Source organism: Mauremys reevesii, linkage group 23 (assembly GCF_016161935.1).
Source record: "Mauremys reevesii isolate NIE-2019 linkage group 23, ASM1616193v1, whole genome shotgun sequence".
Lineage (NCBI taxonomy): Eukaryota > Metazoa > Chordata > Testudines > Geoemydidae > Mauremys > Mauremys reevesii.
In genome coordinates this window covers 14900301-14921513 of record NC_052645.1, presented here as the reverse complement: position 1 = coordinate 14921513, position 21213 = coordinate 14900301, and the positions used below count along the sequence as shown (strand labels likewise).

General features: G+C 51.0%; 1 protein-coding gene across 4 annotated transcripts in view; it reads left to right on the top strand.

Annotated features, from left to right (window-relative positions):
* LDLRAP1 (low density lipoprotein receptor adaptor protein 1) overlaps positions 1–21213 on the top strand; it is a 48400-nt gene that overhangs the window by 11525 nt on the left and 15662 nt on the right. For 2 of the 4 annotated variants that reach the window (XM_039511612.1, XM_039511614.1), the window contains exons 2-7: positions 1818–1960; positions 6670–6782; positions 11500–11614; positions 16668–16740; positions 18587–18670; positions 21087–21211. In XM_039511612.1, the coding sequence (XP_039367546.1) occupies positions 1818–1960; positions 6670–6782; positions 11500–11614; positions 16668–16740; positions 18587–18670; positions 21087–21211 (653 nt within the window). Of the gene's footprint in view, positions 1–1817; positions 1961–6669; positions 6783–11499; positions 11615–16667; positions 16741–18586; positions 18671–21083; positions 21212–21213 lie in introns of all 4 variants that reach the window. The other 2 variants (XM_039511611.1, XM_039511613.1) reach the window with 1 other exon arrangement.

The window sequence follows — 21213 nt, the reverse complement described above, 5'->3', positions numbered from 1 at the left end:
CTGACCGCCCCCTCCTGGGACCCCTCACCCCCCATCCTACCCTCCCTGACTGCCCCGACCCCTATTCCCGACCCCTGTCCCCTGACAGGCCCCTGGGATTCCCCCGCTTATCCAACCCCTCCACCCCTCCCCGAGAACCTCCACCCCACCCTTCTGTCCCCTGAGTGCCCCCTGGGACCCCCTGCCCCTTATCCAACCCCCCCACCCCCTTACCATGCCACTCAGAGCAGCCCGGCTAGTTGCCTAGGTTTACAGCAGGCAACATTAAAAAAGCCCCAGCAAAGTCAGTACAAACTAAAATTTCCTACAGACAATGATTTGTTTATACTGCTCTGTGCACTAGACACTGAGATGTAAGTACAATATTTATATTCCAATTGATGTATTTTATAACCTGTGGTCAAAATGAGTCAGCACGTTTTCAGCAGTAGCGAGCTGGGACATTTTTGTATGTTTATGTCTGATTTTATAAGCCAGTAGTTTTAAGTGAGGTGAAACTTGTGGGGAGGGGGGTAGGTTTGCAAGACCTCCTGAAAGGGGTACGGTGGTCTGGAAAGGGAGAGAGCCACTGGGCTACGGGATGGGGTGGCGAAACAGGAGATAAGTGAGTGCAAAGAACAATCCTTTCCCATCCGTATCGGATGCAGAAGTGCGCTCGCGCTCTCGCTTTCTCATGGGGGGTGAGAGCTAAGACAGCTGGTGCAGTTCAGTTATTAGCATCCGCATACTCTCCCTTTGGGCGATCGCTCGCACGACTCCAACTCTGTGCATGGGCTCGGGCTCAGCTGCACTCTAACATGTGCCTACACTCCCCCCCCCCCGTCTGCCCTGAGGATGGGGGCAGCAGTGAGCAGAGTAACCCCGTTTTAAGTCTGGCCGTGGGGGTGTGTTTGGACTGAAACACCTCGATGGTCTTTTTCTTGGCTTGTGCTGTTAAAAGCCGCACGGCTCCAGAGACTTGTAAGGTAACGTTGGCACTGGCACAACTTTTGCTAATTCATAATCCATTTAGCAGTTAATTAAAGGGGATTGGCTGGTCCTAAAGGAGCATGGTTCAGGAGCACACAGGGAAGGTGTGATCCGTTGGGATGGCTGCAGAATGGTATGTGCTAGTTAGTCCTCTCTGGTGACTCCACCGCCTGGCACACTCCTCTGGTTAGATCACCAGCTGCAGCAAACGGAGGTGTGTCGGGGGGGGGGGGGGAAAGGGGTGGCTTTAAATAAACTTAATCCTAGCAACTTGGCTCCCATGAGGAAACTTTTGATCCAGAGCCTGAGGACTTGGCCACAGGACAGTGCTTAAAGGAGGCAAATTGGGCAGGGGTAACTTTATTTTTTTTTCCCCCTGTGGAGGATGGGTGTTCATGGCCATATTGCTGAGCATCCTGCTCCAGAATGTATCCCCAGTTCTATTGTGGGGCTGTTGCCGCCCATTTGCTGAACTGCGTGAGGCAAAATCAGATGAGCTGTAGGGTCTTGTCTTCTCCCTTCAGTGGGAGATCAGGCTGAGTCACTCTCCACCGAGGTCATGCACCGGCCTTGGGAGTCTTTCTTCCTGGCCTGGATGTCTCCCTTCAAGCTGGGTTTCTCTGAAGTCTTCACTGAGGGCAGAGTAGCATTGTCCTACCTGAACAATGCTCAGATACGTCTTGTGCAGCGATACCACAGTGACTGTGGCCCCCTCTGACACCTGGGCAAAAGTATGTGAGATGCGGATGAGCCAGCTGCCCGCATCCCCTTGCAGCATTTTCATGCTTAATGAAATCACTCGTCCAGTCCTAGTACGCTTGAGACTAAAGATCTTTGCTGTTCCTCAGAGCTACCAGAAAATTGGACCGACACCAGAGAGACTCTACTGGAGGGAATGCTCTTCAACCTAAAGTACATGGGCATGACGTTGGTGGAACAGCCCAAAGGAGAAGACCTCTCAGCAGCTGCTGTCAAAAGAATTGTGGCCATGGTGAGTGTCATCAGGGTTCTGAGTGACTCTGACTCCTAACAAAGGGGATCCCTGCAACTCTCTGCAAACCCAAACAACGCAGACGCTTCTCTCCCCGGTGTTGAAGCAAATGATTCTTCAACACTCGTCCTAGGCGTAAATGCTTCCTATACGCACCCCTTTCCCGGGGTTTTGCGGAAGAAGCCAGGAGATGATGGGGCACCCAGGACTGTGGGGTTTAGGTGGAATAAAACATGGTATATGATCTCTCTCTAGTGCAGGGGTTCTCAAACTTCATTGCACTGCGACCCCCTTAAAATTACTACACGACCCTGGGAAGGGGGACTGAAGACCGACTCCCTCTGCTCCAGGTGGGGGGCCAAATCTGAAGCCTGGGACCCGCCCCCCCACCGCAGGGGAAGGGGCGAAGCCAAAGCTTGAGGGCTTCAGCCCTGGGCAGTGGGGCTCAGACTTCCGGCTTCAGCCCCCATTAAAACAGGGTTACCACCTACTTTGGGGTCCCGACCCACAGTTCGAGAACGGTTGCCCTAGTGCTTTGTCCAGTCTAGCTAGAACTCTCTCCCATGGGCGTACTGGGTCCTCCTTATAGGAAGAAAAGGCCTTGAATGGTGATTGCTGTGTCTGTAGCTATGGTTAACCCTTAATCACGGCTGTCACATGCTGTTCTAGGAAAACTTCAGGGTTCTCAGTAGATATCGCAGGGAGAGACGTTAGTATTGTGGGTACCTTGCTAAGGTAAATGTTGCCAAATCTTGACTACTTAATGGTGCAACCACTCTAAAAGCAGCCTATATACTCTTCATGTCAAACTCTGTCTCCCCAGAGATGGGTTAGTGGACCTCTGGTATGGGAATTCCCAGTCCCCATATGGCTGTGTTGGATGCAGTGGCATTGGAACAGTTTTTATAGGGGGGGAGGGCGGCTGCTGAAAGCCATTGAACCAAACTGTAAACCCTGTGTGTGACTGGAAACGCTTCAAGCCAGGGGGTGCTGCCACCCCTCCAGCCCCTCTGGTTCTAGCATCCCTGGTTGAATGGGCTTCTCTGAGCTTTACAATCCGGAGGGGGATTGGAAGGGACCAGCACAATCCATGCAGCCCTTTCCTGGCCACTGAAAAGGCAATTAGTCTCCCGTGCAACTGACTGATACTTCTTTAATTTCACCAGCGCAGTACAGCTACCGATTGTTAAATATTTAACACTGCAACTTACTTAGGAGTCCATCCTTATTCACCACTCATGCTACAGCAGATGAATGCGTCTTTAGACACTTTTATAAAATGGAATGAGGCAAAGATTCGGTCGCATGGTTAATCCGCATAAAACCAAACGTGGTGGCCAAATGCTTCAGGCAGTGAGTAGTATCTTCCTGACATGGGCTGAACTTCAAGGGAGGTGAAATAGGCAGGGGAGGGGATATGGCTCCTGGGAAACGAGATATGTTAACAAATTCCTCCCTCCTCCCTCCCACTCTGAATTCTGGGATGGATTCTGACTCCTGCAGCCACATGAAAATCTAGGGGCAAAGCCTCTGCTAGCATCATGGGCTCTGCAGACTTCAGTAAAGCGAAGCAAATTTGCACCAGCTGAGCATCTGGCCCTAAAGCTCATGGGAGTGTTGCTAAACCTATATTGCAGCTGGCTGTGTGCCTCGTGGCAGAGACTGGGGAGTGGGGCCCTCCCCCTCTCGAAACTTTGGGGCGGGCACTGCTCACTTCTCTGCTCCAGGATCTCTGGCTTCTCCCAGTAGCGCATGGCTCTTGCAAAAATGTCTGCTTACAAAGTACTGTGAAGTTGCCTGTCTCCGTGAAACTGACTTTCATCGGTCTCACTTGGGTGCCAACTAACTCTTGGGTTGCTAGTCGTGCTGTGTCCGGGATCTCGCGTGATCGTTGCTGTGGTGGGTGGAAGCTCATCCCCTTGGCTAGAGGACTCTGGGTGTGCGCCCAGAGAAAGTCTCCTTGTAAGTACAACTCTCCTTGAGGCTCTTAACTGAGGGACGGTGCTAGGGTGTGAGGGCCTGGAACCTGCTGCGCTGCTGTCGGCACTTTGAAGTGGTGCCAGCCTGATGACTTTCCTGGCAGGTGGGGAGATGCCCCAACCTGTACTCAACAGGAGAGCTGAGGTTCTCTTCACTGAGCTGCAGCTGGCTGAATGTTGCCTGTGGCCAGTCTAATGCTTTTTATCCTCTGTTGGCCTCTGTGAACTTAATTGACTATCTTGAAGGGCAGTTAAAATTCGAAGAAAACGTGAACTTGCAAGTGCCGCTAAATGTGCGAGTGATACAAAGTTAGAGCATCGGGCCCGGAGAGGTGGTTTTGGCAACAGTCCATTGCTCTTTGATGTCCAAGCCTGTTGTGTCTAGTGTCCAGCCATTCGTCCCTCTAATGCTGAGTAACGATGTGGGAAACAAACTGTGTGGCAAATCTAGTGTTGCAACAGCAGACTTCCTCTGTCTGGACTCCACTGTGGCCAAGCTAGTACTCTGCAGGAGCAGCCTGGCTGGCCCGCAAAGCAGCAGCTGGCAAAGGGCCCACTCCTGCAATATCTGGAGTATACAAGTGCTACATGCACTGGGCTGGCCCACAAATTTGGGAGGAGGTAAGCATCATTCCTTTGTTAGAAGAAGCAGGGAGGTGGCGGACTGGAGCTTGCTGATGCCAACTCTTGTAGTACATGATGGCATTAAAGCCCCAGCTCCTGGAGTCATGTGATTATTCGAGACTCTGCTTACTCTTCCTAGTGAACATTTCTAGACCTTGTGTTAGCAGAGAAGAGCTTGAAAATGGGACCCCGGTGTGCCCTAGAGACTCAAACCAGAAATCAATTAAATGTATTTTTTAAAATCACGATTTTGGGGGATGGGCGGCAGCCTGACTAGGATTTGTGAATGCCTGGGATTGGCCGTGCTGTGAAATACTGAAGGCCACTTCTGGAACAGCGTCTGCCAGCTTGAGCAATGGCTCCTGAGCTGTAACTGCTCTTGTCGCTATGCTGCTTCCTTAAATCTGACATGCCTTGTCAGCCCTCACGAGCCAGTGAACAGCGAAGTCGAAGTAGACGCTGCAGAGGCTGTAGGCGAGCCTGTTCAAACAAAGCTTAGGGGATCAGTCTAACTCCATTGCATGTCACCCCTCTCTTGCTGGCTAATGTGTAACCTGAGAGCTCTAGCGTTTCCTTGGATGTCAGACTAAAAACGAAACCTCTGCAGAACTTGGCAAATTCTGCAGGAGCCCAGTTGATCTCTGCCAAGAACTACACCCATGTCGGGCATGTAGCCTTCAGACACTAATCAGTGCAGTAAAGTCCCTCAGGGACTGTGGACACAGTATCAAAGCATGTTATGGGGGGTGCATGCTTAGTACCAGCATAAATCGGTGCTTCAGCAAAGGTACCATTTTATTATTCCTTGACTTTAGCAAAGCTTTTGATACAGACTCCCACAGTATTCTTGCCAGCAAGTTAAAGTAGTATGGGCCGGATGAATGGACTACTGTATAAAGGTGGATAGAAAGCTGGCTAGATCGTCAGGCTCAACAGGTTGTGATCAACGGCTCCATGTCTAGCTGGCAGCCGGTATCAAGCGGAGTGCCCCAAGGGTCGGTCCTGGGGCCGGTTTTGTTCAATATCTTCATTAATGATCTGGAGGATGGCATGAATTGCACCCTCAGCAAATTTGCAGATGAAACTAAACTGGGAGGAGTGGTAGATACGCTGGAAGGTAGGGATAGGATACAGAGGGGCCTAGACAAATTAGAGGATTGGGCCAAAAGAAACCTGATGAGGTTCAACAAGGACAAGTGCAGAGTCCTGCACTTAGGATGGAAGAATCCCATGCACTGCTACAGACTAGGGACCGAATGGCCAGCCAGCAGTTCTGCAGAAAAGGACCTAGGGGTAACAGTGGATGAGAAGCTGGATATGAGTCAGCAGTGTGCCCTTGTTGCCAAGAAGGCTAATGGCATTTTGGGCTGTATAAGTAGGGGCATTGCCAGCAGATCGAGGGATGTGATCATTTCCCCTCTATTCGACGTTGGTGAGGCCTCATCTGGAGTACTGTGTCCAGTTCTGGGCCCCACACTACAAGAAGGATGTGGAAAAATGGGAAAGAGTCCAATGGAGGGCCACAAAAATGATTAGGGGGCTGGAGCACATGACTTATGAGGAGAGGCTGAGGGAACTGGGATTGTTTAGTCTGCAGAAGAGAAGAATGAGGGGGGATTTGATAGCGGCTTTCAACTACCTGAAAGGGGGTTCCAAAGAGGATGGAGCTAGATTGTTCTCAGTGGTACCAGGTGACAGAACAAGAAGTAATGGTCTTAAGTTGCAGTGGGGGAGGTTTAGGTTGGATATTAGGAAAACCTTTTTCACTAGGAGGGTGGTGAAGCACTGGAATGGGTTATCTAGGGAGGTGGTGGAATCTCCTTCCTTAGAGGTTTTTACGGTCCAGCTTGACAAAGCCCTGGCTGGGCTGATTTAGTTGGGGATTGGTCCTGCTTCCAGCAGGAGGTTGGACTAGATACCTCCTGAGGTCCCTTCCAACCCTGAGATTCTATGAAGGACTTATTGTACCTGATTCAGTCTCTGATAGTAACAAGTGCCATTAATTTGTCTATTAAACAATACACATCTAGAGTGAATAATTCGCCACCATGATATAACTTTGGATGTAACCATGCTAAATACTTGTAAATCTTTTCCTTTCCAAAGGCTAAAGCAAGTGGCAAGAAACTGCAGAAAGTTACCCTGAAGGTATCTCCCAGAGGGATTATCCTAAATGACAGCGGAACTAACGAATTGATAGAAAACGTCTCGATATACAGGTATGTTATTGGAGACACTTCAGCATGTAAAGCAGGAGTGGGCAAACTACGGCCCGGGGGCTGCGTCCGGCCCTTCAGACATTTTGATCCGGCCCCCAAGCTCCCGCCGGGGAGCGGGGTTGGGGGCTTGCCCCACTCTGTGCGTACTGTGGCTTTGTGCGGCCCCTGGAAGCAGTGGCACATTCCCCCTCCCCCCCCGCCCCCGCCTCCTATACGTAGGGGCAGCCAAGGAGCTCCGCACGCTGCTCCCAACCTAAGCTCCACCCCCGCAGCTCTCATTGGCAGGGACCCACGGCCAATGGGAGATGCAGGGGCAGCGCCTGCGGACGGGGCAGCGCACAGAGCCGCTTGGCTGCATCTCCGCATAGGAGCCAGAGAGGGGATATGCAACTGCTTCTGGGAGCTGCTTGAGGTAAGCGCTGCCTGGAGACCGCACCCCTGACCCCCTCCCATGCCCACACCCTCACCCCCTGCCCCAGCCCTGATCCCCCTCCTGCCCTCCAAACCCCTTGGTCCCAGCTCAGAGCACCCTCCTGAACCCCAAACCCTCATCCCCAGTTCCACCCCAGAGCCCGCACCCCACCTCCACACCCCTGCCCGGAGCCCCCTCCCACACCCTGATCTCCTCATGTCTGGCCCCACCCCGGAGCCCGCATTTCCAGTCGAAGTCCTCACCCCCTCCCGCACCCCAAGCCCCAATTCCGTGAGCATTCATAGCCCGCCACACAATTTCCAGACCCAGATGTGGCCCTCAGGCCAAAATGTTTGCCCACCCCTGGTGTAAACGCATGGAGCCCAAACCTGTTCCTGTTCGAACTGATGGGAGTATTAGCCCTGGCTTCAGAGCCCATAGTCTGGTGCGAGGTCAGGGAGAGAGACTGCGTCAGGCTCCAGTCATCACCTGTACTGGAGGCTGACCACATCTTTACAAATCTGTTCTTGAAAGCAAAGATCGAAAGCTGAGGCTACACGGGGAGAGGGGAACGAGTGAACACCAGCCACCATGAGAATCCAAAGGGAAACCGTCTGTCTAGTGCAATAAACAGAGCCAAGAAAGGGGGAAGGCTAAGGAAAACTCTGCAAAATACAAAGCACGCAGTTCCTTTAGATTGGTGACCCCGACTGTAGAATGCGCCCCGTCCACGGGGCGTCTGATAGTGTTGTGGAATCAGACGCACGCGAGTACCGCAGGGCCGAGAGCGCCTGAGACTGGGAAAAGGTAACGGAGGCGCCTCCTGGAGAGGAGGGTTGGAATGTTTGAGACGCCCTCTAGCTCCGTCCCGCCCGAAGCGATCGCTTCAGTGTCGTGCGGTGAGCTCTGACAAACGGCAGCGGTCAGATGTGGTTCGCGTCAGATTTCAGCTGGGTCTCCTGTGTGGAAAAGGGGGACGATCCGCCCGGGAATGGAGGGTGGTGACTTACATGGCCCGGTTTCCTCTCCAGGCTCTGCCTGACCCTCCGCGAAAACTTGAGCTTAAGTCCCAGTAACGACTCATCCCCTTGACTGGGTAGCGCCCAGAGATTCCAGGTGGGATCGGCGCCTCATTGTGCTAGGCAGGGAAAGCACACGCAGTCCCTGCCCTGATGGGCTTTCAGCCTCCCTGACAAAGAGGCCAACCACTGAATGGAGCCTGGAGGCTGAACTCTCCTCTTTACCCTAGAGAGACCAGCACGGGCTGAGACACACCGAGGTGGGCAGGCTGCTGTGATGTGGCTGGAGGATTTTGGCTTCCAACGTTAATAGCTCAGCTCCTCCCGGGAGCCCGAACTCGCTCTGAAGCGGGCAAGAGGCCGACTACATTTAAGGCAGCTTCACAGACCTCAGACTTCCGACGTTAGGTGTCGAAAGTGGTTCCGAGCTACAGCAAGAGGCTGATAAGCAGGGAATGGCAGGAGATTTCCCAGGCGTTAATCCGGCTCCGTGGTTAAATGCAGCCCCTTTAAAGCTCCATCTAGGGATGCTGGTGTACTTAGCCAGCTGGATCTTCCTGCTTCGAAGGGGTCAGCTCTAACTCTCTTTCCCCTCTCCCACTCCTACCATGGCTTAGATTCAGGGCCTGACCCAGTCGGCAATGCTAAAGACCAGGATGAGGAATTAAGTCAGCAAAGCTGTACAGCCTGTTGTGCAGGAGATCGGACTAGATGATCACAATGGTCTCTTCTGTTGTTATAATCTAATATGGCGGGAGGGAGAGGGGGGCAGATTTTCCCATACTTGCCTACTGTGGGGTTCTTACACCTTCCTCTGAGCAGCTGGTGTGGTCACAGGCAGACTGGGTCCTAGAGTAGATGGATCCAGGTATGATCCAGTCTGATGACTCCTGTGTTCCATGCCTCCTTCCATCCTCCCCTGTCTTGGAGTATTGTTGTACGTCTCCTCCCCCCCGGCCCATTCTGGAATACAGGGTAGTGGCATTTTGCATTGCCTAGTGGTCAGTTCATAGGAGGCCTTTGGATCACTGAGGGTCTCGACAAAACCATTGACCTTCCTTGCTCTGCACAGTCAACTGTCATGTTAAAACGCATGAGAGTGGAGTTCCTTCTGCGATCTTTTCTCTCAGTAGGCCCCCTCACAATTAAAAGTTAACAGCATCCAATTCTGGCATCCAATTCTGCAGACCTGGCATCCAATTCTGCTCTCTTAATCACTCCAGATTAATCCTGATCTACTGAAATCAGTGGAACTATGCCACAGGGGAGGGCAAGAGGTGGGGAAACAAGTGACTGCAGACCTGAGGTCTGAATAGTTCTGCCTTGAATTCAGCTTGGACACTTGAACAGGGAACGGTGAATCTGTCCCTTCCGGTCCATGTTTATACAAAGGTTTGCTCTGAGTTGACTGAAGTCTGTGTGTCTTAAGGCAGCTGACAACATCAGAGGCAGCTCTGTAAAACAATACCACTTTGGCTGAAGGAATAACTTTCCCTAAAGGAGGGAGGGTTGATGTGCATGAATTTAATTTTCTCTTGCAAGCTTTCTTTTATTGCCCAAAGTAATTTCTCCCACCATGTGCCGGGTCATGCTCGAACCGACAGCTGTGGTCTCTGGAGCACTCCCCCTCAAACCTGGAACTTTTATCAGGCAAACTCAGACGTCCCTGGCAGACACTGTAATCTCTTCACGACTCTGCTCAGGCAGGCATCCTAACGGACTCGCTGCAGCTTAAAACGCAGCCCCCTGTGACGCTGTAGGTGGTGTTCAGACTCTCCCCTTTGTGTGTGGTGAGTTGCCTTCCAGTTACAAAACCGATTAACTTCAGAGGCTGGTGTGAATGACCCTGCCGTTGAAAACAAATGATGCTTGTACATGGAGGTGAACAGTGGGGGTTGCTGTGAAGCAGGGGGTGGGTGGATGTGTGTGTGTGTGTGAGACACACGCACCCATGAGGTTTTGCTGCAGTTTTCAGAAAGGCCGACCTGGCTGCTTTGAAAGCAAATGACGGAGGGGAATAAGCCTGAAGTGCCTCATACAAAGTATGACACCGCTCGGCAAGACAAAATATAGGCCAGTGAGCAACAGGAACCTGATGCACGAAAAGAAATGAAAGTGTAAATCAATCTTGACTGTGGCTTTTTTAAGTCTGTCTGGGAAATGAGATGCACTTGCCCCTTCCTAGAGGACAGTCATGCGAGCGAGGGCTGAATGGAGAATCTGGTGCTGTGAGACGATTAACCACGGTCCCCCCTTTCTTCCTCTAATCCTCTTCAGGGTTTCCTTAGAACCTGTGTTGTGGGGAGGGCGCATCCTCAGTGGCCTGCTAGATTAAATTACTGACAGTTGCATGTGCTCCTTGCAGTGCATTTCAGTGACTCAGCTGCCACGTGCCGCAGTGGCACTCACTGACGTAAGATGGGAGTAGCTGATTCCTGTGTGAATAGCGGCACAGGGGGCGGGCGGGGGAGTGGTGGGAAAGAAACGCTCCAAAATCTGAGGATCCTGCCCCCCAGAATCTACACAGGCACATTTCTAGTCTGCTCACCTGGCCAGTGCTGGTCAAAGGGCACCTTGCTTGCTGGCCAAAACCTTGTGCAGAAATGCAAAGCGCTGCCTGCCCAGCTCAGCCCCTCAGAGGGAATGTCCCTCAAACCGCAGGCTGAGTGAATTCCCCATGGCCCACTGAGTTCAAGGATGCCTGCAGCTGCTAGAGCAGATCTCCTGGAGTTTGAGGCTCATCCTTTCGGACAGACTTTCCTGGTCCCCGACGTCTGCTTCTCTCTCTGACTGAAGCGCACACAGGGGAGCTTCTGGAGTAATTTGTGATGCTGGAACAACTTGGGCTCTCTCCTTGCTGAGAAGAGAATATCCATGAGATTGTCCTGACTGCAAAGCGTCTCTTGCCCAGCTCAAAAACTAGCACGTCACAAAACCCAGGCAAATAGCTTCTTTCCCTTGAGCACAGGTAAAGGCTCCCGTTCAGAGGCTGTAACCCCACCAAATGCATCATTCAGTGTCTGGCTCTGCTCCCCTTCCGTCCCGCTTTGCTGCCTTCCCAGTTGTGGTTCTGAAGCCTAAAATGGGGCTTGTCTTCATTCAGGCCAAGCGTTCCCCCAATCTCCAACCGGGGCCTCTTAGAATGTGGTGGTATTCATGCTCCCTCCGTGTCTGCCATGCTGAATCTGACCTTCAGCCTGCTAGGTCGGAGGTCAGTGCGTGAGCTGGTGTCCTCCCCACCCTGCTATAAGCCAATTGTCTAACTGTCCCTCGCTCTGACTTTCAGGATCTCTTACTGCACTGCAGACAAGAGCCACGATAAAGTGTTTGCCTACATTGCTCAGAGCCAGCACAACGAGAACCTGGAGTGTCACGCTTTCCTCTGCCCCAAACGGAAACTGGTCAGTAGAAAGTCCGTACGGCTGTTACCAGAGCGGTGGGCAGGGTTCAGTGCTTCCTAAGCTCCTCGGGGCAGGGACCTTGCTTACTGATCGAAGGGCCTGATCCGGCCAACTGCTCTGCCTGTAGGTATTGGCGTCCCTATTGCAGACACGGCTCAGGGCTGTCGGCTGCACTGCGTCTCCAGAAGTACAGTACAGCCCGAGCATATCGTAGGATGTAGTGAGGCTAAATCAACCTGCATACATGCTGGTGGGAGTGCAGATCTAATCTATTATGTCGCTTTGGTGCTGATGTTGGGAGGAACTTCTAAATTCCTTGCTGGGTTTGACTTTGAGGTGCTGAGAACCCGCAACTTTGTCTGTTTTCCTATGGGAGCGCCATGATCTCAGCTAGTCTAACCACTAGGCTGCATGCCCCCATGGGGTGAGGACCCATCTCCCTTTCTCAGAAGGGAGAGTCCCCTATTAAAGAGGCAAAATGCAGAGTAAAAAATGACAGTTGAGCCTGAAAATTTACTTGAAGGCCCTGATCCCATGAATACTTCAGTGTGTTTAGCCTGACTGAAGTCAGTGGGATTTGGTCGCATGCTTAAAGATAAGCAGAATTGAAGCTTCTAATAATCAGGCCAGGTGGGAAGGGGGCCTTTATCTTAAAGGGAGGGAGAAGAGTAGCATTTACTAAACTGTCTCCAACCCCTCCCGCCTGCCGAAATTCTCTTGCCTCTTCCTCGCTTAATGAAATGCCAGGCAGCATCATTTCTGCATTGTCCCTAGTTCCCCATGGCTGCAGTAAGACTGTAGGTGTGTTTGGTGAGGTGACCGTTGCAGCCAGAATACTGGGTTCTTCCATGGGTGGGAAAGAATTTAAAAAAGGAGAGAGGTGTGTGTGTGTGTGTGTTCCCTGCTCCTGCTTCACCTCGTGTGTGTGTGTGTGTGTGTGTGTGTGTGTGTGTGTGTGTGTGTGTGTTCCCTGCTCCTGCTTCACCTCAACTGTGTGTGTGTGTGTGTGCGTTTCCTGCTCCTGCTTCACCTCGACTGTGTGTGTGTGTGTGTGTGTGTTCCCTGCTCCTGCTTCACCTCGTGTGTGTGTGTGTGTGTGTGTGTGTGTTCCCTGCTCCTGCTTCACCTCAACTGTGTGTGTGTGTGTTCCCTGCTCCTGCTTCACCTCGACTGTGTGTGTGTGTGTGTGTGTGTGTGTGTGCATGCGTTCCCTGCTCCTGCTTCACCTCAACTCTGTGTGTGTGTGTTCCCTGCTCCTGCTTCACCTCAACTCTGTGTGTGTGTGTGTGTGTGTGTGTGTGTGTGTGTTCCCTGCTCCTGCTTCACCTCAACTGTGTGTGTGTGTGTGTTTGTTTCCTGCTTCACCTCAATGTTCCCCCCTGCTTTGTGGCTCACTGTTGAAGAGCTCTCTGTCTCTCACTATCGAAGCCCGTGATACGTTTATTAATATACTTGATGGCAAATTTAGCACCATTGCGCTGTAAGTGACGCACGGCGTGAAACACGAGAGCGTAATGCTTACTAAGGAGAATAGCCAGAGCTGGGGAATAGCCGCCTGTTTTTGTTCTGAGCAGAATAGTTGGGGTTTTTTTGTTTGGTTTCTCTCCCTCCCATCTGCCACCCCCGTCCCCCCCCCCGGCTCAATGTATCGCACAAGGGGGGAGCTCTTCTGAGCTGGGACAGTGTGGGCCAAGGCCCAGTACTTAAGAGTTGGCAAGGGAGAGAAATGGGTCACTGGGCATAAGCTGTGAGTGGGTGTAGAGAGTGATTAGATCTCCTCCACTCACACAATGGGGAGGCAGGGACTGATGTGCCAGAGAGACCTTGCAGTGGAGATGTGAATGAGTCGAGGGGGGCTGGGCTTAGTGTGTGTGTGCTAGGAAACGGGGGGTGTCCTCCTCTGCCTGCTCTAGTAGGATGGGGGGACCAGACCTATGCCTACCCCAGACACAGAGCAGCAGGGAGGAACCCATGCAGGGGCTGGAAGCCTGCAGGGCTGGGGGTGCTCATCCCCTGCACCCTGGAACTCAGCTTCACGGGGAGCGGGGATGTGATCTAGGCAGGGAGCTGCCTGCTTCATGCCCTTATTTCTGCCATTCCCGTCCTTTTCCCCGAATCGGGAGCGTAATCAGAACAGAGGCTGCAGCAACAACTGTTCTCACATCATGGGGGAGTCGGGGTAGGTTTCCTCATCCCAGCTCCTATGGCATTGCCCCTGCAGCAAGCGCCTTTCAGTCAGGCTGGGGCAGAGAAGAGAGAAATTTTGCCCCCTAGCAACATGGCCCATTCTGTTGCTCCAAACACCCCCTGCCGCTCCAGGCATGAATGGCAGTGTTAATATTCCATCCCTTTCCCCCAGCTCTCTGGGGGAGCGGGGAACGTAATGGAAGCAACCAGTTCTCTCCTGGCTGCAAAGCGCGGCCCCGTCTTTGCGCTGCCAAGATAAGAGACTCTCTGCAAATTAAAATTTAAATCTCTCCAGTGCTAAAAGAATTATCTCTTTGGTACATCAGCTCAATACGTCTTCCTCAAAATAAAAAAATAAAAAGTTCTCCCAGGCCTTTGGTGGTAGAAAGTAGAATCTCTTTGTCCACACATAAAATGCGTGAACGCCATGCTGATAAAAGGTAAACTGATACTGCGATACCAGGGCCTGGCATAACACAGGGTTCGGTATGTAGAGCTGCCCGGTTCTGGCATATAATTAGTCCATATTTTTAGTTCATGGGCAATTCTCAACGGTAGCTGGGTCTATTAAACTTGATTCAGATGTGACAGCTTAAATTGTAAACAGCTGTGGGGAGTTTCATACTTAATTACCATATTTAAGTTTTTGCCATAAAGCATTCACGCTTCCATCAAAGATGGAAATAGCTCAGACATTCAAATGAGATCCTCTGCTTTGTGAGGTTTAATTGGCAGAGATGGGTTTTGTGTGTTTTGATTTTTTTTTCCCTTTTCAAAAGCCCATGGCTCTTGAAACTTATTTCTCAATTAAACTTTTTTTCTCCGCTTTCCCCGAAGCCTGGAGGAGAGGGAAGTTCCACGTCTTGGAAGCTGGATTTATTTTGCATGCGACTCGAAACACAAACTTATAAACTAGCAGCCGTCTAAAAAGTGCCTGATGTGCTACCGCATGTAAAATCTTCAATGAACTCATTCTTTCATGACCCCAGCATCCCACATCGCTCCCTCACAACCCTAGCAAGCCTTGCTATAGCTCGAAGGGCTGGTCTGAGCGGGGGGCTTTGTACAGCTCTGTCCGTCTAGAAACAGACAGGTGAATGGGTGTGGCTGCAGTTACAGCAGTGTGTAGCTTGTTTCTGTAAACTCAGGAGAAATAAGCTACATTGAGGCCTGGGCTGCACTAGCGGGCGACGGGGGTTGAACTAAGAGACACAACGTCAGCTACGCAAATAGCGTAGCTGAAGTCGAAGTATCTTAGTTGGACTTACCTGGCTGTCCTCACGGTGGCGAGTCGACTGCCACGGCTCCTCCGTCGACTCCGCTTACTCCTCCTGCCGAGGTGGAGTACGGGCGTCGATTCGGGGATTGATTTATCGCATCTAGACGAGCTGCGATAAATCGATCCCCGATCCATCGAAGACTACCCACCAATCCGGCGGGTAGTGTTGACGTACCCTGAGACTCTTGCACTATCGAAGTGAAGCCACCCGAGGACAGTTACTACACTGTGTGGAAGTGGAGAAAGAAACCCGCTTAGTTACAGTGGTACAAAAAATGTGTGGCCTGGAGGGCCAAACTTGCTGCTGGCGCAAGTGGGTGTAACAGTCCCCTCCAGATAGGAGAGGCTCCCACTGACTTCACTGGGAGCTGGGAGCCTAAACTACCCTTTGTGCCTTTTGAAAGCTTCCCTGTATCTCTCTGTGCTCATTAACATCCAGCTCTTACTGTGTCATTGAGAGCTGAAACTGATTGTGGGGGACACCAGCTTTCATTCCCCAACTATCTAGCGCTTTATCCTGTTACTTGAGATTGTTCCAACTTGAACGGGGAGGAGGGGAAGGAATTGGTGATGGGCTATAGCTCACTAACCTGCCACTGCCAATCCAGCCCTACATCTGTAGTGAAAGTCATTATGAGCCATTCAGCATCTTAACTGAAACAAGTGGGTGGCACTCAGTCCAGCCACCAACACCTGCCATCACTGTCACTTTTCTTGGCAGTCAGATGGCCCCTGAAAATTGCGGAGGGGTGTCCCATGCTTAGGACACTCATCCAGGATTTGAAAGAACCAAGTTTGATTCCTTGCTCTGCCACAGGCTTCCTGTATGACCTTGTGCAAGTCACTTAGCTGCTCTTATTATTTATTTATTTATTTATTTATTATATGGAGCTATACCTATCTCCTAGAACTGGAAGAGACCTTGCAAGGTCGAGTCCAGTCCCCTGGCTACACAGAAGGACCAAATACCCTCCCTGACAGATTTTTGCCCCAGATCCCTAAATGGCCCCCTCAAGGATTGAGCTCACAACCCTGGGTTTAGCCGGCCAATGCTCAAACCACCGAGCTATCTCTCCCCCCTGTACCTCAGTTTCCCCCATCTGTACAGTGGGGCACTGCTCTGCCTCACAAGGGTGTGGTGAGGCGTTCAGATACTACTTGCATGCCCCCGTCACTGTACTACTTGCATGCCCCCCGTCACTGTATCTTAGAGGATTAATAGTAGTCATCCCACCAGGTCGGGATTGAGGCACAGAGGAGGGGCCAATATGCAAGGCGCTCTGTGTGCATTAAGGCTAGAGGGGTCTTTAGCCTCCGGAGCTGTCAGCGTGACACCTTCCCTTGTCTCTGAAAATAATTGTTTTCTTAGGTGTAACACGCCTGCAGTCAACTCTGTTCAGCAGCGTCCTGTGGAGAGCAGAGAATCCTTGCTGCTATCAATGTTTGATTACTCTTTCTAAAGGGGTGTCAGAGTCCTGGCACCAGAGTACTCATAAGCTCCAGGTTCACATCCATCAGCAGAACCACCAAATGATGTAAATCTACGGGAGAAACTGCCTACTAATGCACTGTATAACTGTCTTTCAGGCCCAGGCAGTTACCTTAACTGTAGCTCAAGCATTCAAAGTAGCGTTTGAGTTCTGGCAAGCATCCAAGGAAGGTGAGTGTCTCTCTCTCCGTGTCTTGCCATATATCCAAGGAAATAATTTGGGTTTATTATCCTTTCAAGTGATCTTTTAAAGTATGCACTGAAAAAAGTCGGGGGGCGGGGGGGGGATCGAGGAGCGTTCTGGCTGCGCTGCTAACATAACTGCAGGTTTCTGGTGACTCTGACGGCAGGGTCTAGAGTCTGCAATCAGCGGCTGACACATCGTACGGAGTCCTGCTAGTTGTAAATTTGTCTCTGCCTGTTGCTTTCACTGTAGGTGGGCACGTGAAATACAGAGTGCCTAACAAGCTGTAAAGTAACTAGATATTCTTTCCAAGTCAGCCTGACACCTGTGTCCCTCCCCCGCCCCATGCCAGTGTGCAAAAGAGAATTCGATATTAAGGGGCTGGGGCTGTTCTTCGCCATCCCACCCAATAGGTGCTGAGCACCATCGCTCCCAATGTAATAAAGCTGGGGTGCTCGCACATCTGAAAACCAAACCCGTGGGGCAGAATCTGTGCTGTGCCGCTGAGAAAGGGCACCTGGGATGACTGGGGGTCTGTGCCACCAGGATTCTAGGCTGCTATAGGGGCTGGTATATCCCTTGGTATGTAAGTTGGAGTATTACTCTTCCCCCCTCCGCCCCCCCAATAAATAAATAAAATCTATAGCTCTAAGCCCTACACTCCTCCAGGGCTGTTCAGGGCCACTTGTGTCAGCCCTACGCATCTCCTGCACTGGGGAAATATCCTCCCTCATAGATCCCTTCCACTTTCATCTCCTATACCGCCCTTATATGCCACCGGAGAGGCCACGTAGGGCCTGGAGAAGAGGGGGGAACTGGCCCCAAGTGTTTTGGGTGGTGCTGGGTCTTCTGGCGAGTGAGTGGAACACAAGCGTCTCCTGAGGATGCGACTCAGAAAACATTTGCCCCGAGTACATGAAGCCCTGGATGCGGGTGGTCACAAAAGTTGGCTGGAAATGGAAATCCCAGCCTGGGGAAGAAAAATTGTGTCCTAATTTGTGACCAAAAAGTCAAATGCAAAACTTCTCACAGGGCAGGAATTTCCAGAAAAACTGCATTTTGGGAGAACCAGAATCTCAAGGCTCCTTGCCTAGAAGGCTTTTGTCAATTTCATTTTTTTTCTGCTTGCAGGTGTGTCTTCTAGGTAGTCAGTCCAGGAGCCCTCAGTAAATCCCCTCCCCCTGGAAAATCAAACTTTTTGTGGTAAAACTTCAATTTTGGCAAAACAAATGCTTTGACAGAAAATGCCCTGGTGGGAAAGCTCCCAGCCAGCTCTTATGATCACTGCAGATCCCGTTTCTGTTAGTGAAATGCACTTCAGGAAATCCAATGCCTACAGATAAGTTTATGGAGGGGATGGTATGATGGGATAGCCTAATTTTGGCAATTCATTGATCTTTGATTATTAGCAGGTAAATATGCCCAATGGTCTGTGATGGGATATTAGATGGGATGGGATCTGAGTTACTACAGAGAATTCTTTCCTGGATGCTGGCTGGTGAGTCTTGCCCACATGCTCAGGGTTTGACTGATCGCCATATTTGGGGTCGGGAAGGAATTTTCCTCCAGGGCAGATTGGCAGAGGCCCTGGAGGTTTTTCACCTTCCTCTGCAGCATGGGGCATGGGTCACTTGCTGGAGGATTCTCTGTACCTTGAGGTCTTTAAACCATGATTTGAAGACTTCAGTAACTCAGACGTAGGTTAGGAGTTTGTTACAGGAGTGGGTGAGTGAGATTCTGTGGCCTGCATTGTGCAGGAGGTCAGACTAGATCATAATGGTCCCTTCTGACCTTAAAGTCTATGAGACAATGAGAGAGTCGTTCTTGTTACAGAGAAAGAAAAGAGGGAAAAGTCCATCTCTGAGGGAGAAGGTGCAAGTGGCCCAAACTCAGAAGATCCTGCCTGCCTTAAAGCATGTAAGTGATGAACACCCTGTTAGCTTTCAGGGCTCTAAAGACCTCGAGCAGCGACTGGGTTTTTTTCATCTGGATTTGACCGAGTCTCCCCACAGAAATGTGGAGACTGGTGCCGAGCAAACAACTTTTGTGTCAGTGGCGTAGATTTGTTATTGGCCAACCACCTGTGAAGAGAACCATCCTCAGTGATGGCTTCTACTGCCCCTCTTCTCTAAATGCCCTGGATACAGGCAGGCAGGGCTGCTCACTGGCTGGCAGAGAGTCCACTTAAAACACACCAAGAAACGTCAGGCCTGACCAGCCAGCTTGGTGCAGCATTTACAATCACATGCTCTCTCTGCATCTATCTTCGGGGAGAATATGAATACAATGCTAGGGTGTCCCCCTTCCATCTCTTCTCCCTCCCCTCCCCCTTCCCCCCGGAAGTGACACACAATTGCTTCACCTGAAGGCTGCGGAAAATAGTAAATGCTGCTGCATTCTGGGCACGTGCAGCTAAAGCGAGCCCAAGAACTACATCCGGCTTCCCTGAAGGCGGGAGCCATGACCAGGAAAGGAAGAAGTAGCTGAGACGCTGAAGAGAAGGAGGGCTCTGCATATTGCCTGTGTACAAGGAACAGAACGGAAGGGGTCAGAACCTATGGAGGTTGAGGATTTATGGCTCAGTAGCATGGATCAGTAGTAAAAAAAAGAATAGAGAGAGAATAATCCTGGCAGAACATTACAGGCTATGAGAGCAGACATCCAGAAGAAGAGGGAGCGGCTGATGATAGCAGTGAGTAGAGACCAAGGAGGAGGAATTCCAGGTAGCTAGTGGTTTCTTGCTTATCAGTAGGTCCAGCTAAGTGCCTGATTATTAATGCAACTCTCAGTGGACATGGGGGAGAACCCAGGGGCTAAAACAATTGTTGTCCAATACGATGCTTTGGAACCAGACGGGCAGCTGGTGAGAACGTCTTCGTTAGCCAGAGTCCATGGCCTGATTGTTGCCAATCCGTACTTTGTAAAAAGGGAGGCGCACTTCATTACATAGAGTGGCTGCGTCCTGCCAAGAAGAGATTTAACAAACGGGGGGACTATGGAGTGATTCCGGGAGAGCGGATTATGTTGCTTTGTAATGGACTTCGGGGTGTCAAGGCTAGTGGGGTGTGGGGATGGGCAAAAGAGGAGTTGTGAGACAAAACAATGAAGTGGTGGAGGCTTGCAGACAAGTCTACAACCAAACGGACCATGATCACATCAGTGAGGCTGCGGGGAGAAGAGGGACATGGCCAAATGAAAGGAGGGAAACTTCTTGGCAAGTAGACATGGTGATGGTCCAACTGTGCAGGAGGAAAAGTTTTTAAGTGATGGCAGAAAGTAAGAAGGCTAGAACGCTATGAGGGATACAAGCTGGCAAAGGAACAGGCAAAACAGTTGTGGTCGGCTTAATTGCATTGCAGAGGGCATGAAACTTTTCACACCCCTGAGCAATGTAATTAAGATGACACAACTCGGGTGTAGGCCAGCCCTGAGACTGCAAGCAGCCTGAATCTCTTGCTTGGAGAGGTGTGAACTGCCCCACGCATCTCAATGAGGTGTTAACTCTGAAACATAAAACGAGACGCTTGCCAGCTAGCAAACTGACTAACTTGAGCAGCAAACATTCAGTTAATGTGGCAGTTTAAGACAGGAAAAAAACAAACACCCACCTACCTTTTGCCTGGTTACCAAAACCTCCCCCAATAGTCCTATGATGCAAATGTACACTTGTGTGTGGTATTAAACTGAATGTAGTTATGGGCTGCAATAACATTAATATCAAAAGAACCTAGGGGACAATGTGCAGTGTGTGCTATTCCCACTTCATATTTAATGCCATGCTTAAACAAAGCCGCTGCAAGTCTTCAGTCTGCTTTACCGCCTAATCCAGGGTGTCCTGCGGTAAAAATGAGGCTCCTGGCTTTTTTTTGCACAGAGGGGCTTTGATAATGCAGTGCTCCGCCCAGTAATCATCTGTCCTCCTAGCGTAGCATAGATCAAGACAGTGGCGGCAGTGTGGTCCATTGGGCAAGGTTCTGTTCCCTGCCGTGTCACCCTGGGGAAATCACTTAACTCATCTGGGCCTCTTTCCCTTCCCACTCTCTTGTCTACTTGGCACATAAGATTTTACAGTCCCTGCCCAGAGGCTTGTACAGTGCCTAGCACTATCCTGGCCCTGATGTGGGAGGTTGGAGAAGGACCTTCTACTGGTTAACGTAAAGCAAATCAGTGGTGGCAGCCTAGCCCAGTAGGAAGGTGTACATATCCCTCTTATTGGGGTGGGGAGGGCAAGGGAAGGAGAACTGCAAAACTCTTCATTGTAGAAGCTGGAGGGAAAGAATCCCTCTGTAACCTGTTTTTCCAGGTAACCTTTTTTGCTCTGTTCACACAGCAGTTGCCACGGGGAACCTGTTGGACTTCGGAGATGCTGCCAGATCTCCCCTGCCCGTCAGCACAAACGCCGCACACGTAGATGAGTTGGGTCCAAACTTCTCATCTGAGAATAACAACATAGTCTGGGT